We start from the raw sequence: 15333 nt of genomic DNA, 5'->3' as shown, positions 1-15333 counted from the left end.
AGGATGAAAAATACTGAGGGGATTATTTACTAAAGGAAAATCCACTTTGCACTGCAAGTGCACTTGGAAGTAAAGTCGCTGTAGATCCAAGGGGCATATGCAAGGAAAATAAAAAACAGCATTTTAGCTTGTACATGATTGGATGATAAAATCAGCAGAGTTTCCCCTCATTTCCGATCTACCCCTTAGATTCATAGTGACTGCACTTCCAAGTGCACTTACAGTGCAAATTGGATTTGCCTTTCGTAAATAACCCCCTTAATGTTGATTGAGAGTTCTGCTTTTAACAGAAAAATAGTAGAGAACTATGGTGTAAAAACTACAAAATCACCATATCATTTAGCCACATTGGTTAAGGTATAGGAAGTTTTGGGCTCCCTAATTCATTACAAAACTAGTATTAATATCCTTATCTATCTACATTACTTCCAGACCCTTATTTATCTACATAATTACTCTGTTTATAAGAAATATATACAAACTGCTATTTTTCATGCTGAAAGCCATATTCTCTCCTATATTTTCTTGCCGGGTTAATTATTTATGGTTAAATCCATAAAATAATCTGTATTCACATTTGCAAAAAAAGAAAAATGATATCTGGGACTATATGATACTAATGAATAATAATTTCAACTTTCAATGCGTTACTTTATGAAATTTGTTTTTATAGGACCTGAAAGACCTAACACCAATGAGCAAAGCTTGTGCTAGGACCTAGTGTGACAGCCAGCTCACACTGAAATGTACACTTTGCTGTTTTCATAGCCAATTCATTTCAATGGGCTGCCAAATGTACTGCAGCACAGTAACGTAGTGCAAGGACTACTTTTTCAGATTGTGACATACCAAACCGCATGCTTCTGTAGTACCATGCGATTTGGTGGCTACAAACCCACTGTGTTTGCGAGATGCGTTTGGGGTGCCGTTAACAATTAACTGGTACCTTGAGTGTGTCTCGCAAGGGCGGAGCGTTCATGTGCATTGTGGGAAACCAGCACGGAATGCCCTTTCCCGCACGGGTGTGAATTGGCCCTGAATACATTGTACTTTAACCCATATTACAAAGTATGGCACAAAGTTTGCATAGATTTATAGAGCTCATGAGCTTTTTAGCTTTGTAGCCCTACAGCCCACAAAAGTAAGTGATACCAAACAGGTCAGATTGTACTAAAAAAGCCATCCAATGACAGATCGAAATTTGGCTGGTTCCTGCTGAACTGGCTGAATTTTGATCCATCTATGGGCAGGCTCGTTGTACTGAAGTTGATTGACTTCAGTACAACCAGCCTATTTTTTTTTTTTATGTCTGGTCATTGTATTCTGTCAGTGGGGAAGACTTCCCGTGCTGCCCACCGGCAGACCACAATAGTACTGTGGGAGCAACAGTCAGTGTTGATGGGGGAATCAAGCAATTTTCTTTCCTTCAACCTGTGGCTGAAGAAAAGAAACTGCATAATGTATGGCCTGCCTAACATGTTAAAATTATAGTTCTGTTAGCATGAAAAAATACTGCATATGCAATTTGTCTTGTAATTTTTCTGTGTTAATCTGCTAGTTGTCATGTTTTCCATTTTAACTTAATTTTGTCAATGTATGTTTTTAGTTAGTCTGGCAACATAATGGTACTTGAACATCTGTAACAACCACGCACACATAAAAGTCTATTGCAATTGTGTAGTTAATGACACATTTTATTTACTTACTGACATATTTTACAGTGAATTCTTTTGAAATCTGGGCAAAAGAGGGAAGGTGAGGTTCAGTATTGGGCAGGTAGAGCAAAAGACAGAGGCACCATTATGAAAGTCCAGCTTGGGACCTATGACCTCATGAATACCCAGCTTCATGTGCTACAACTGGGACACATAAACTCAGCTGGGCACAGAGGGTTCACAATTAACATACAAGGATCATAGGCAAAGGGGTGGACGGTGAAAATCAGAGGGAATTCAGTAAGACCTGCAGCAACTCTCCATGCACATCATACAAAGGTCTTGCAGAATACACAATCCTATACAGCCACTAGAGCTTACGGCTTCAAACAACTGGACATAAAGGAAAATAATACCTACATATCACATCTTCAGCACTTCTTTCACTCTTTTTATAGGGCGGAACTGAGTTCAAATGACTATAGCTGTAATGTATTTTTTTACTTACTGGAGCATTAAAACCTCTCTTGGCGACTGCTAACAGGAGATTCTAATGGACCAATAATTTAATTACCACTATTTGTTAATGGGAACGGAAATAAGTTTGCCATGTTCCAGTTCACCGATGATTACTATGCATTCTTACATGCCAATAAATACAAGAAACATAGATGGAAGGTTTAATATTCTGCACCTTTAGTTGCGGAATTTGTAATGATAATTATATTGTACAAAGGCATAATCTTACACAGGGTCTGCTTTTGGTTATATGGCACCCTGTCTACAATTTTAGTATAGTGCCTACCACCACCAAAGAAAGTCTTGCTTACTTTCTTTGTATCCACTAAAATTGCCAAAAGGTGGACTAGTGTACAGAACAACTTCCTGGCCTACATATCCTTATTACAGTTTACATCTGTTACTAAGAACTGAGTTGCTCATGCCTGAGGTACACCTGTTCTCTCTCTTCTCATGATCTCCTTATATTCTCTGTTCCAGTTTAGGAGTTTAAGAAGACTATGGGTGTTGAGTTGGCTCTTTTCAAGCAGAGAGGATTGAGGTGGAAAAACACTCTTTTATGATCATAACAATTTACTTGAAATACACCTACAGAGAGAGGCCTAATTAATATATATATATATATATATATATATATATATATATATATATATATATATATATATATATATTAAAATACATTTTACACAAATGTTCAAAAGAGGTGATAATCAAAATTTTGATGGGCCCTTTGCAACTATACAGGTAGCACGTTTATCCAACAATGACTATGCTCTCCTATATCGCATACGCTTCTTACAGCTGGGCTAAATAGGGCCAAACCTTAACACTTTTTCTGTTGATGTCTAAGAATTAAAATGACCATAAAATCCTAGCACAGTATAACTCTTAATTACTTGTAGTTTATTGTACAAGTATGAGCCATCTTCACCTAATTATCTAGTTCCCGCTCGTCTTCTCATATCCAGAGGGAAAATATTCCAGACAGATTTTCATTTCAGTAATTCTGTGTTATCCACATCACATTCAGTTAATGTAAGCTTTTGTAATCTCTCTTGAAAATCGGGCTTGAGCAATAATAAGGCTTAGCACTGGGAGAAGAGCAAGTTGGAGGCATTTGGAAGTGTATGCTGAATGTCTTCTTTGTACAAATTGGCAGTAGCTTTCTTAATATAAAGAGAGAGCTGCAGATTCTTCATAGATGACTACAGTTGATGGCAACAAGAGAAAATGTTGAACTGTTTCTGCCATTACAGCATGTATAGCGCTGAGAAGAAAAACAAGCACCCCTCTCATACACCTGGGAGTGACATGGAAAAAGCCTCCTTCACAGTCTGAAAAGCTTTAACTTGGAAACTCAGTGTGGCCTGAGTCATTCAAATTATTGGATTATAGTGTACAGTCCTTCCAGGTTTAAGAGGAAGCAATGTTTATGGCAGACTGGATACCACATTCTGAGTCTTGAAATTGTGAAGAGGGCTCCCTCAAAGGCTGCAGCAAACAGAGGGAACCCATTATGGAACTGAGAAAAAGGCTAAGGGGTAGAAGTTCCCCATGGTGACATAGGAGCTCCCATCTTAGGCTTTAAGGGGTATGTGAAGTAGAGGAGGAAAGGCACAACCCTCCCCTACATTCTGCTTACATCACGCTACAACACTTGCACCTTTGTTTCTTCATGCTTAGGTCCTGCTCTCCACTCGTGGGTGCTGCTGTGTCATTGGTCTCTGGCTTCTCACTCTTGTTGGGAGTATCTGCAGGGGCACCATTGGGAGGATGTTGAACCTTTTCTTGTAGGTCTCCATCAACAGCTGGCTGGGCATCCCCATCACCAATAATGACTAGTTCTGCAGTGATAGCCTCTTCCACGCCCAAAACTTTCTTTGTCTCATTCTCATCCTCCACATTCTGATAGCCCATGAAAATCATGGTTACTGGTTGTTCTGGGCCTGGTGAGTTCTGAGGGGGTCGAGCTTGTACCCCAGGAATCTCCTTGCGGGGAGATGCTTTTTTGATCTGGGTCTTCTCATCTGAGGTTAAGGAAATCTCACTGAGTGTTGCTTCCTCTGCCTTTGTGATCAGCTCTTCCACCTCTGTGGAACTCAGCGGGTGGACCGTATCATTAGGAATTGCCACCTCAGATCTTACTGCATGAACAACTGAAAGGAAATAAAAAATTGTGAGAAAAATGCAAAAAGAACAAGTAAACAAAATAAACTATATGGTATACATGCAAATGTTTGAAAATAAAACAAATACATTTAGCAAATGCAGTAAACTTGAACACTGCTAAAAAAAATTTTTTAAAAATAAAAAAAAAGGTGAAAAAACAGCTAGTAAAATTACATGTATATACCCACCACTGGAATCTGCAGCGGCCAACATTTTGGGTGTGTTTCTTTGCTCCAACTGCTATGTCACTAATGTGCTCCTGCATCTCTAAAGAGGTTCACTAGTGACACAGCAGCTGGCAGGTGGAGCATCAATACTCTTTGAACGTTCTCATAAAACAAGAGCAGCAGTATATGTATGTATGTATGCAGATATGTGTGTAAACAGCCTACCGTAATGCTTAAATATATAATCATTAGACTGTGCAAATATGTGTACAAAAAGACAACAGTAATATATATATATATATACATATATATGGAAAGTATATTATATATAAAATTCACAAGATCATGGACAAGTAGTCTGATGAAATGAAAGAAAAGAAGAAGTGAAAAAAACTTCATAAAGGCTTCTCCATCCACTTTAAATCCCGGATCATCTGTAGTTGCCCTGGCATCTTGACGCAGACTGTTATAGACTTCCAGAAGGAGAAAGAAAATGTCTTTAATTGACAATATGTTATATATTTGTACCCATAATTACCAGTGTTTCTGAGGAGGGTAAAACCCATCTTTCTAAAGAACCCTACCTTTCTGTTCATCTTCATACACCTTGACCCCCTGCAGCAGGTGCTCTTTGGGGAGCACAGTGTTGCTAGAGAGGACCTTAGTCTCCCCTGTGATTCTGTCCTTCTCTACTGTTATCTCCACAGAGTACATGGCTGGGACACAAACAGGACAGCAACATTAAATTTTACAGCACCCCAAAACCCTCCCACCGCCCTGCGGAGGGGCAACAAGCAGGTAAACATAGTAGGGAAACCAGGCTCGGAATGAAAGTAGCGAAGCAGAAAGGTAGCAGACAATGTGGCCGATTCCTTGGTTTGCTATATCCCCAGCACAGGATCCTGATCATGCTGTGAGGACAACAGGGCTAGCAACAGCCAGCTGTGATCCACTACTTGGTATAACTGCATTCATATTGTCATTACTGCATGTTAACATGTTGTGACATTATGCCACTGCATCCAGATCGGCTATAATTCATTTGAAAGAAGAATAAATAAAGCATACAGAGCTGTGTAAAATAAAATATAATTTTCGCTCAAGTTTATTAAATTACTTTTACAAATTCTTTGTTTTGTTACAATGTTCATTATTGTTACAGACCGACAACTGATACCAGAGCAGTGACAAAATGTTAACATTTTAGTGCATATTATGTAATGAATTGTTCAGAAGCAGTATTTACTTAATCAGTAGTAAAAAAATTATAGCAAGTATACCGAAAATGGTCAAATGCAAAGAGTACCTGTCACTTGCCTGTAATAGAACAATAAAAAATTGTAATAATCATCTTTAGGGCAGCCAGAATATTTACAATATTATCAATATTCCACTGAGTAGAATGGGGAATGGCAGTTGGGTATATGTCTGTTCTAGTTTTTGCTGCTGGTACTTACTGCTATCTTCTCTCCATTTCAACCTGAGCTAAATGCTTCATTCCCTTTTCCCCATAGAAAAGCAACAATCTGTGCTTGTGCCTGCTCACAAACAGATTTTCCACCATCTTTGTGATAAAAGCCTGATTTTCATAATCCATATTGGAAAATGTTGCCTTGCTTGCTATGAATGGGTGCCCTAAAAGTACCCATAAGTATGGAAATAGCCTTGCCAAATCCAGTAAATAATGTTATTTCTCCTAATGGGGTCAAGCGCCCTTGACCCAGGGGCGGACTGACCAATGGGCTACTCGGGCACTGCCCGAGGGCCCCATGCCACTAGGGGGCCCCATCAAGGTTGCCAGCCTCAGTAAAACCAGGGACAGTATGTAAAAAATGTGTGGTTTTTTTACATCTGTCTTTGAAATGTCCCTTACCGACATCCAGAGATTATAGCTGCCCCACCTCTCCAGTACCTTCTCCGGCAATAGAAACATGTCTGTGTGATTGTATACTGTGTGTGTGTTTGTGTATACTGTGTGGCCCTATAATCTCTGATTGCCTGGGGGCCCCATAAATTGTCAGTCTGCCCCTGCCCTGACCAATCATCATTCTTGGGGGAAAAGGCAATCAGATGGCTAGGCTTATTTAAATGAAGCACTATTGTTAATCCCAGGATAAGACCAAAGCTGACTCTACCAAGTTTAACCACTTCAGCCCCAGAAGAATTTATCCCCTTCCTGACCAAAGCTCTTTTTGCAATTCGGCACTGCATTGTTTTAACTGACAATTGTGCTGTTGTGCCATGTTGTACCCACAACTAGAGATTTTTTCCCACAAATAGAGATTTATTTTGGTGGTATTTGATTGCCTTTGCAGTTTTTATTTTTTGTGCTATAAACAAAAAAAGAGCAACAATTTTGAAAAAAACTATTTTTCTTTTACATTTACTATAATAAATATCCCCAAAAAATATATAAAACAAATGTTTTCCTCAGTTTAGTCCGATATGTATTCTACATATTTTTGGTAAAAAAAAAAATCACAATAAGCGTATATTGATTGCTTTGCACAAAGGTTATAGCATCTTCAATATAGGGGATAGATTTATAACATTGTTATTATTATTTTTTACTAGTAATGGTGGCAATCTGAGATTTTTATAGTGACTGTGACATTATGGTGGACACATCGGACAATTTTGACACATTTTTAGAACCATTGACATTAATACAGCGATCAGTGCGATTAAAAATGCATTGATTACTGTAAAAATGTCACTGGCAGTGAAGGGGTTAACACTAGGGAGGCAGTGAAAAGGTTAACACTAGGGGGCGGTGATGGGATTAACTGTATTCCCTGGGAGGTGATTCTAACTGAAGGGGGAGGGACTAACTACAGGAAGTGACAGATCGTGGTTCCTAGCTAATAGGAACACACGATCAGTCACTCCTGTCAGAACAGAATAGGGGAGTGTGTATTTACACACACTCATCCCTGTTCTGTCGGCCACAAGCATTGGCACCCCCGCTATGCAGCGGGCATGCGCCTGCTATCTGAACCCCACGAGCCCACGTACAGTAACGTAGTTTCGCTCAGGGGAGCCAACCTGCCACAGTAAAACTACGGCGGCTGGTCTGGAAGCGGTTAACGGGGGATTACCAGGGATAATCAAAATCTTTATGAGCTCACCAAATTTTTAAGCTTTGTTTCATTATACTGTATTTTACTATTTTAGGTGCATATTTTTTTACTTTTCTTTTCTATTAACCACTATTACAAGGGTAATTAGACCCAACTTTACAGGTAAAGTTGATACAGGGAATATCTGATTGCCTCTTGGGGGATCAGGGGGGAAACTTTTTCCTTGGCTGTAGCAAATTGGATCATGCTTTTTTGGGGTTTCTTTGCTTGCCTCTGGACCAACTGTGGGTATAGGATAGTGTATATGGAGGTTTTCTATTCATGTGTTTTTTTTTTTTTTTTTTGGTGGAACTGGATGGGCCAGTGTCTTTTTTCAACCGGATTAACTACTGCTAATGTCCCCGCTGCCAATAGCTCATGCAGACTGAGACTTCCAACCTGCTGCTTATTTAACCTCTACAGGCAATTGGTTACTCAGGCCCAGAACTGCATTGTGGAGAGGCAGAGGGAATTTTATGGGCATATGCTCTCCATAACCACAAGGTTTTTTTTTGGGGAAGGCCAGCAGAGGATATAGGCAGTACAGGAGTGAGCAGGTAAGTAGATAGTACTTTTGATCAACAGATACTTTGATAATATACAGTAAACTGCTGTTTATCTGAACAGCAATGACTGTGTACAGAAGAACTAGAACAGAAACGTAATTTGTGCACTGTCCTCATCTATCAATGTATGCTATTATTAAAAGCTATTTTAGGGTAGTATTCAAAAAAATAACAGATATTGTATACTCTGTGTATTTATTTTTCATAGTTTATCCTTGCACCTAACTCCTGATGAGTGGTCAAGACAAGAGCCATGAAATGCGTAGAGTTTTTTAGGGTGCCTTGTCAAGTTTAGCATATCATCTACTTTTCATATAATGGTCCGTGGTCACATTTATGTATAATATCTCTATTAAGCATTATGTCATTTATATGTATGTGTATTTTCTGTTCATATGCCAGCTCTTTTGCATATCTTTGTTTTTTATTATGAACTAAAACATATTGTGTATCTGCAGATTATGGATTGTTCACATGAAGTTGAACAATAAAATTATAATATCTTATGCCTTATGCATTACCTGTTTGCAGTGATAGCCCTAATTTAAAGTCCTACTACTCTTTTCATCTTCTTTTATATTATTAAAAGTTACCACCTATAGTTATCAATCTGCTCCAAATGCATCAACAACAGAAACATGGCATGACAGGTACACTTTAATACTATGTTAGTTAGCAATGAAGTGCCATGGTATTTTTTAGTATGTGTGAATTTTGCTTTAATTTTGTGGCAGTGCACTCTTGCCATGTGTCATTACAATTGCTTTGCAAAGGCTGTCTTATAATAGAAGGCATAAACCACAAAGTGCAATAAAAGATAGCAAACACTCAGAATTCTTTTACTTGCCAGTTTGCAGTGCATTCGTTTCTGATTGCTTGCTATATATTATTGCAGATCATCACTGCTTATACCACCAACTCAAGTGCTAACCATCTTCACTAGGTCGGTATTAGCAAGTAAAGCTCAGCCATGCCTTTTTTCTGGGTGCTGTGGAAGCCAAGGGGTGCCCAGCATAGAATAAGGTGCCAAAACATCGGCGGTGAACTCTGGAACTCACCTGCTCTCATCATATCTGGACTATCTGTCTTCTTTGCCGGGGACTGTACAGCATTCTGATCTGAGGACATAGAAGGTTGATACTGTTTAGGTTGAACAACTGGCAAAGTATTCAATTAATTTAAGCAATTATTTGCCTTTACTCATGAAATTAATGATGTGCCACATGTAAAAGAAAAGCAAACTGAACTTACCCCTTCCAGCATGGACTATGGTCTGAAAAACAAAAAAAGAGAGTGAATACTTTATCCTCGCATGTTCATCAGAAAGGGAAGTGAACATTAGGTTAACGTATCAGAAAAAATGAAACCATCAAAATAATTTTGGCAAATTCTACAGGAAGATAATGAAATACAGGAAAAGTTGTTGCCTCTGATAAAGGAAGAACTCCTGAATCAAATTCTAATTCTGTATATCAAAATAAGGATAGTCCTACCTGTGGCACAGCCCTTTGACAGCTGCAGCTGGGAATAATAAGGACAGCTGAGGCTTGGCTGGGTTCTTTAGAGTCTTTATTTTTTTTTGTGAGTGATAGAGTTGATCCAGGAATCTTAGTTTTAAGCAGTGGTGGCTGGTGTCTTTTTTTGGGGGAGGTGGCAAACCATCCACGGGTCATGAACAGCACTGAAGCCCCCCACCCGATTGGCCGGCCAGGTCACGGGTGGTACCACCCCTTTGGTCAGTCAGTAAGTCAGAGGCAGCACTTACCAAATCTCACGGGCAGTGCTCCGAGTGTGCTGATCTCGGTTCCCCAGCCTCTCCTCCCTCCTCCTCCTGGTGGCCATTTGGATCACAACATCTTTCAGGCCATAGGGTGATGGGAGGAGGATCAGTGTGAAAATAGTAAATGTTCATTTGCTATTGTCATACTGGGTGGGATCGGGTGCAGTGCTCTGCGCTCCGAGATCACCCTTTTTTGAAGCCTATTGGAGCTTCTGGCTCTAATCACGTGCTTCAAAAAAACACTCCCCGCCATTGGAATCGATGCATCTGGCACCCTGTATTTACATCAGGAGGCTGGAGCATGGCTGGGGGGGGGGGGGGGGGGGCAGCCTCTAATAGATGGGCTGCCACTGATTTTAAGTAAGATGTCACATTATTGAGGTATTTAAGGAAAATACAGCATTATGGTCACTAGGTGGTTCCCACGATCATAGGAAATGTCGGTAGGAGGTTGCAGTAATAAGAACTACCCGAATCTGCCACCACCCATTGGAATTGCAAAAAGGAACTTCCTGCCAGAAAAGTGTTGTAAATGCTTTACTGAACTCCTCCTAGAGAGTCTGGGTGGAAACATGGGCCTTAGTGCCTGCCTCCTGTGAGTAATGAATGTAACTGTCCCTGAGAGATACATGAATCTGACACAAGCACCAACATTTGTCCTGCAGAGGTGCGATGGAATTCTGAAGAGTGTACAACACTCTTTATGAATTCCAGGGAAAGTCGGCAGCGCACAGAAGCAATACTAAGTAAAAACAATTGACATAAACAGGTACAGCAGGTAACGTTAAGAAAAAACACAAGTAAACAGGCAAAAAACAGTGGGCCCTACTGTTATTTTGACATGTTTTTAGCACAAATGTGATGCTCACTTAATATTCATCAAATAAACAACATAGTGCAGCTATTTTGAAAAAGATCTGTGACGTGATGTGGCAAAAATCACAAATTATTATTTTGTTGCAAGAATATTGTAGAATGTTGTGCCCTATAAACCAATATCTCCACTAAAATGTGGTACTAGTATTAGCAGCAGATCGCCACCTGGTCTGACGATGCATCTATATGGTATTTATATAGTAACTTACCAAAGAGACACTTAGCCCAGAGAAGCTGCCTCCTTGTTCCCTCCCAGCTGAGCAGAAGGGTGAAAGTAGTAGTAGTAGGTTCCCTCTGATGAGTGTTTGGACAGACACTCACAAGAGGAAGCAGGCAGAGGGCAGATCTGTACTTCTCTACTGCTTCCACTTCTCTTTGCTCCTGGTGAATTTTGTTTTCTTAAATCCGTGGTTGAAGGAAAAGAAATTCCATAATGTAATACTGTAATAATGTAATACAAGCTGCAATAGCTCACTTACACAGAGATAGTGTGCAGGGTGTGCACGGTCACTGGGCAATATGTGCCTAATAAACAGAGGTCCCTGAAGGACCACAGATACATGCACTCAAATATACCAGGAATCTGAGCTATCAATCAATCGGTATAGAGTAAACTTGTGGGTCAGACTGGGAGTCTCAGACTCCCAACTCCACCCAGTACAGCAAGCTGTGATGTATTTATGCCATCACTCGCTGTTCCTAGGAACAGAGTTGAGAAAGTAGGAAGGAAGGAGAACTCAGGTTCCAAAAAAAGAATCGGAAGATAGGTTAAAAGGTGTTTATTGTAAGTAGTGACAAGTACATCAAGCCAGCCATAAGGCCGTACCAAAGAGGCAGCAGCCCAAACCCCATGAGGTTTCATTACCATTATCAAAGACTGAGCACAACCTGTGGTAAGGATCCCTTCCTACGTGTTCACAAAACCACCCACCTACCCACAACCAGTCCAGTGTGGTCTCCAGCACAAATAGGAATTACAGAGGGTATTGTAATTGAAAGGTGCTGGGGGGGGAATAAGAATCAATAGACCCCACCAATCATATTAACAGAAAGCCACCAACAAATGATCCTGTCTAGTGTTTTAAAAAGTCTTGCTAGGTAAGGACTCACTTATTAACAAAAGGACTTTAAAAAAGGTTGTTGGGCCAAGGTATCACAGGCGTATTAAAAAAAACAAACAAACTGGAAACTGGCCAGTGAGTTACTAATAAAGGGAGGACATTTTTCAGCAGGCAATATTCTCCAAATGTCAATGTAATAGAGTAGTGATTCTCAACCAGGGTTCCTCCAGAGGTTGCTAGGGGTTCCTTCAGCATTGGGCAATTTTTGCCTCTCAGATAAGTCCCACTGACACCATTGATCTTTTTCGCTATCTGTAAGGAGGTAATTCTTCCCAATGACCACAAGTGTAAGGACTATTCCTCCCACTGACCATCACACTAATGTATCATGAGTTGTAGATTTCACATTTTTAGCAGGGCTTCCTCGAGACCAGAGAACTATTTCACGGGTTCCTCTGTGTTGAAAAGGTTGAGAAAGGCTATAATAGAGTCTTGAAGTAAGCAATCTGCAGAAACACCCACAACCCATGACATACACAGGGCTCATAACAAAAATGAAAAATGTGTATTTAATTACAAAACATCAAATAATGATCATAGTGTGTGGATTTCTGCAAAATGCCAACCCCCAGACTGATCATTTGTCATGTATGCCTATTATCGGGCAGTATTATAATTACTGAGCAAAGGGAAGACGTTTATTACTACTATTATTGTCAGTGTTTTGTACAGCCTGATGCCCACACACTGCCAAGTTGTTTTTCTATCATTACCTTATTGTAATCCCACTTATTACTAAGAGGAGACATAGCTCTACTCAACCAGCTATCTTATGTATTTACATTGAAAATACTATTTTCTGGCCCAGCCAGACAACAATGTCCTATGATGTCTTGGCAGTGGGGTTCCTTCATTCACCTCATTTGTGTGGATGGAGGAATTGTATAGTTTTCTTTTTTTCAGCCTGCTGAAACCCAAAACCAAATATGTAATGAATTACAGCTTACCAATCATAAGACATGATGGCTGCATTCGTTTTCCTTTTTTAGGCTTTTTTTTCCTCTGTTGCCAGCTGCTGATCTGGCCAGTAACACCTCCTGTATTAGAGATCCTCTACTCTGGATGAATGAGAACAGGGGGCACAGTGGACAGCAGCATGGTCAATCTTGGAGGGAGGGTAGTGTTAATTGTATTGGTAGACTTAAAATCCACGAATAAACTGAAGCCGAACTCCAGCTAATACGTTATAAGCAGTTACAGAAAACAGTTTTTTACTCTTTTGGAATAAAGGGTTTACATGATCATTGTGACCACCCCTGTCAGTGTTAAATGCATCTCTGTAAACTAATACATCTGGAAGAGAGCTTGTTCTTTTGAAAAACAACAGACTTACTGGCTGGATCACCAGTTTAAAATGAAAGAAAGAAAGCATAAAGAAAAAATAACATAGCCATTACATCTAAGGCCTCATACACACGGACGTTTTTACAGCAGCTTTTTTGAGCTTTTTTTGCTGCTTAACCACTTTCAGACCGGACCATTTTGCTGGTAAATGACCAGAGGTCTTTTTACAATTTGGCACTGCGCTGCTTTAACTGGTAATTGCGCGGTCATGCAATGTTGTACCCAAACAAAATTTGCGTCCTTTTCTTCCCACAAATAGAGCTTTCTTTTGATGGTATTTGATTGCCTCTGCGATTTTTATTTTTTGCGATATAAACGTAAAAAGACCGCAAATTTTGAAAAAAGATGATATTTTCTACTTTTTGTTATTAGAAAAATCCAATAAACTCAATTTTAGTCATACATTTAGGCCAAAATGTATTCAGCCACATGTCTTTGGTAAAAAAAAAGTCAATAATTGTATATTTATTGGTTTGCGCAAAAGTTGTCACATCTACAAACTAAGGTACGTTTTCTGGAATTTACGCAGCTTTTAGTTTACGACTGCCTATCTCATTTCTTGAGGTGCTAAAATGGCAGGGCAGTACAAAACCCCCCCAAATGACCCCATTTTGGAAAGTAGACACCCTAAGGAAATTGATAAGTGGCATGTTGAGCCCATTGAATATTTTATTTTTTTGCCTCAAGCGATTGAATAATGACAAAAAATAATTTTTTTTTTTTTTTACACAAAGTTGTCACTAAATGATATATTGCTCACACATGCTATGGGCATATGTGAAATGACACCCCAAAATAAATTCTGCTGCTTCTCCTGAGTACGGGGATACCACATATGTGGGACTTTTTGGGAGCCTAGCCGCGTACGGGGCCCCGAAAACCAAGCACCGCCTTCAGGCTTTCTAAGGGCGTAAATTTTTGATTTCACTTCTCACTACCTATTACAGTTTTGAAGGCCATAAAATGCCAAGATGGCACAAAACCCCCACAAATGACCCCATTTTAGAAAGTAGACACCCCAAGCTATTTGCTGAGAGGCATTTTGAGTCCATGGAATATTTTATATTTTGCCACAAGTTGCGGGAAAATTACAAACTTAAATTTTTTTTATTTTTTTTTCACAAAGTTGTCACTAAATGATATATTGCTCACACATGCTATGGGCATATGTGAAATGACACCCCAAAATAAATTCTGCTACTTCTCCTGAGTACGGGGATACCACACATGTGGGACTTTTTGGGAGCCTAGCTGCGCACGGGGCCCCGAAAACCAAGAACCGCCTTCAGGTTTTCTAAGGGCGTAAATATTTGACTTCACTCCTCACTACCTATTACAGTTTTGAAGGCCATAAAATGCCAAGATGGCACAAAACCCCCACAAATGACCCCATTTTAGAAAGTAGACACCCCAAGCTATTTGCTGAGAGGCATGTTGAGTCCATGGAATATTTTATATTTTGCCACAAGTTGCGGGAAAATTACAAACTTTTTTTTTTTTTTTCACAAAGTTGTCACTAAATGATATATTGCTCACGCATGCCATGGGCATATGTGAAATGACACCCCAAAATAAATTCTGCTGCTTCTCCTGAGTACGGGGATACCACATATGTGGGACTTTTTGGGAGCCTAGCCGCGTACGGGGCCCCGAAAACCAAGCACTGCCTTCAGGATTTCTAAGGGCGTTACAGTTTTGAAGGCCATAAAATGCCAAGATGGCACAAACCCCCCCCAAATGACCCCATTTTGGAAAGTAGCCACCCCTAAATTTATGGGTACACTAGTGAGACTAGGTAATAAATGGCGGGTGCCCTGAAACTATAAAAAAAATAACTAACCAACCAGCGTCACCTGTAACAGTTATATGGTGATCACTGGTGAAAGGGTTAACTAGGGGGCAATCAGGGGGCTTTATGCGGTAGTATATGGGGGTCCCTGGCGCTATAAAAAGCTGCGGCGAACCTAAATACCTACCTGCCTAACTAGCGTCACCTGTGACACTAATACAGCGATCA

At 39.9% G+C, this 15333-nt stretch overlaps 1 protein-coding gene across 3 annotated transcripts in view; it reads right to left on the bottom strand.

The window, feature by feature from the left end:
* Positions 1-1673: 1673 nt before the first annotated feature.
* The window catches only part of PALM (paralemmin), a 118151-nt gene continuing 104491 nt past the window's right edge, over positions 1674-15333 (bottom strand). For 2 of the 3 annotated variants that reach the window (XM_077475633.1, XM_077475637.1), the window contains exons 6-9: positions 9447-9468; positions 9254-9313; positions 5095-5226; positions 1674-4330 (exon numbers count right to left, since the gene is read on the bottom strand). In XM_077475633.1, coding sequence (XP_077331759.1) covers positions 3813-4330; positions 5095-5226; positions 9254-9313; positions 9447-9468 — 732 coding nt within the window. In that variant the 3' untranslated portion in view covers positions 1674-3812. The remainder of the gene's footprint in view (positions 4331-5094; positions 5227-9253; positions 9314-9446; positions 9469-15333) is intronic. The other variant, XM_077475634.1, reaches the window with a different exon arrangement.

This window comes from Lithobates pipiens, unplaced genomic scaffold (assembly GCF_037356315.1).
Source record: "Lithobates pipiens isolate NorthernLeopardFrog02 unplaced genomic scaffold, aLitPip1_a1.2 Scaffold_13, whole genome shotgun sequence".
NCBI lineage: Eukaryota > Metazoa > Chordata > Amphibia > Anura > Ranidae > Lithobates > Lithobates pipiens.
This window is presented reverse-complemented; position numbering and strand designations above follow the sequence as displayed.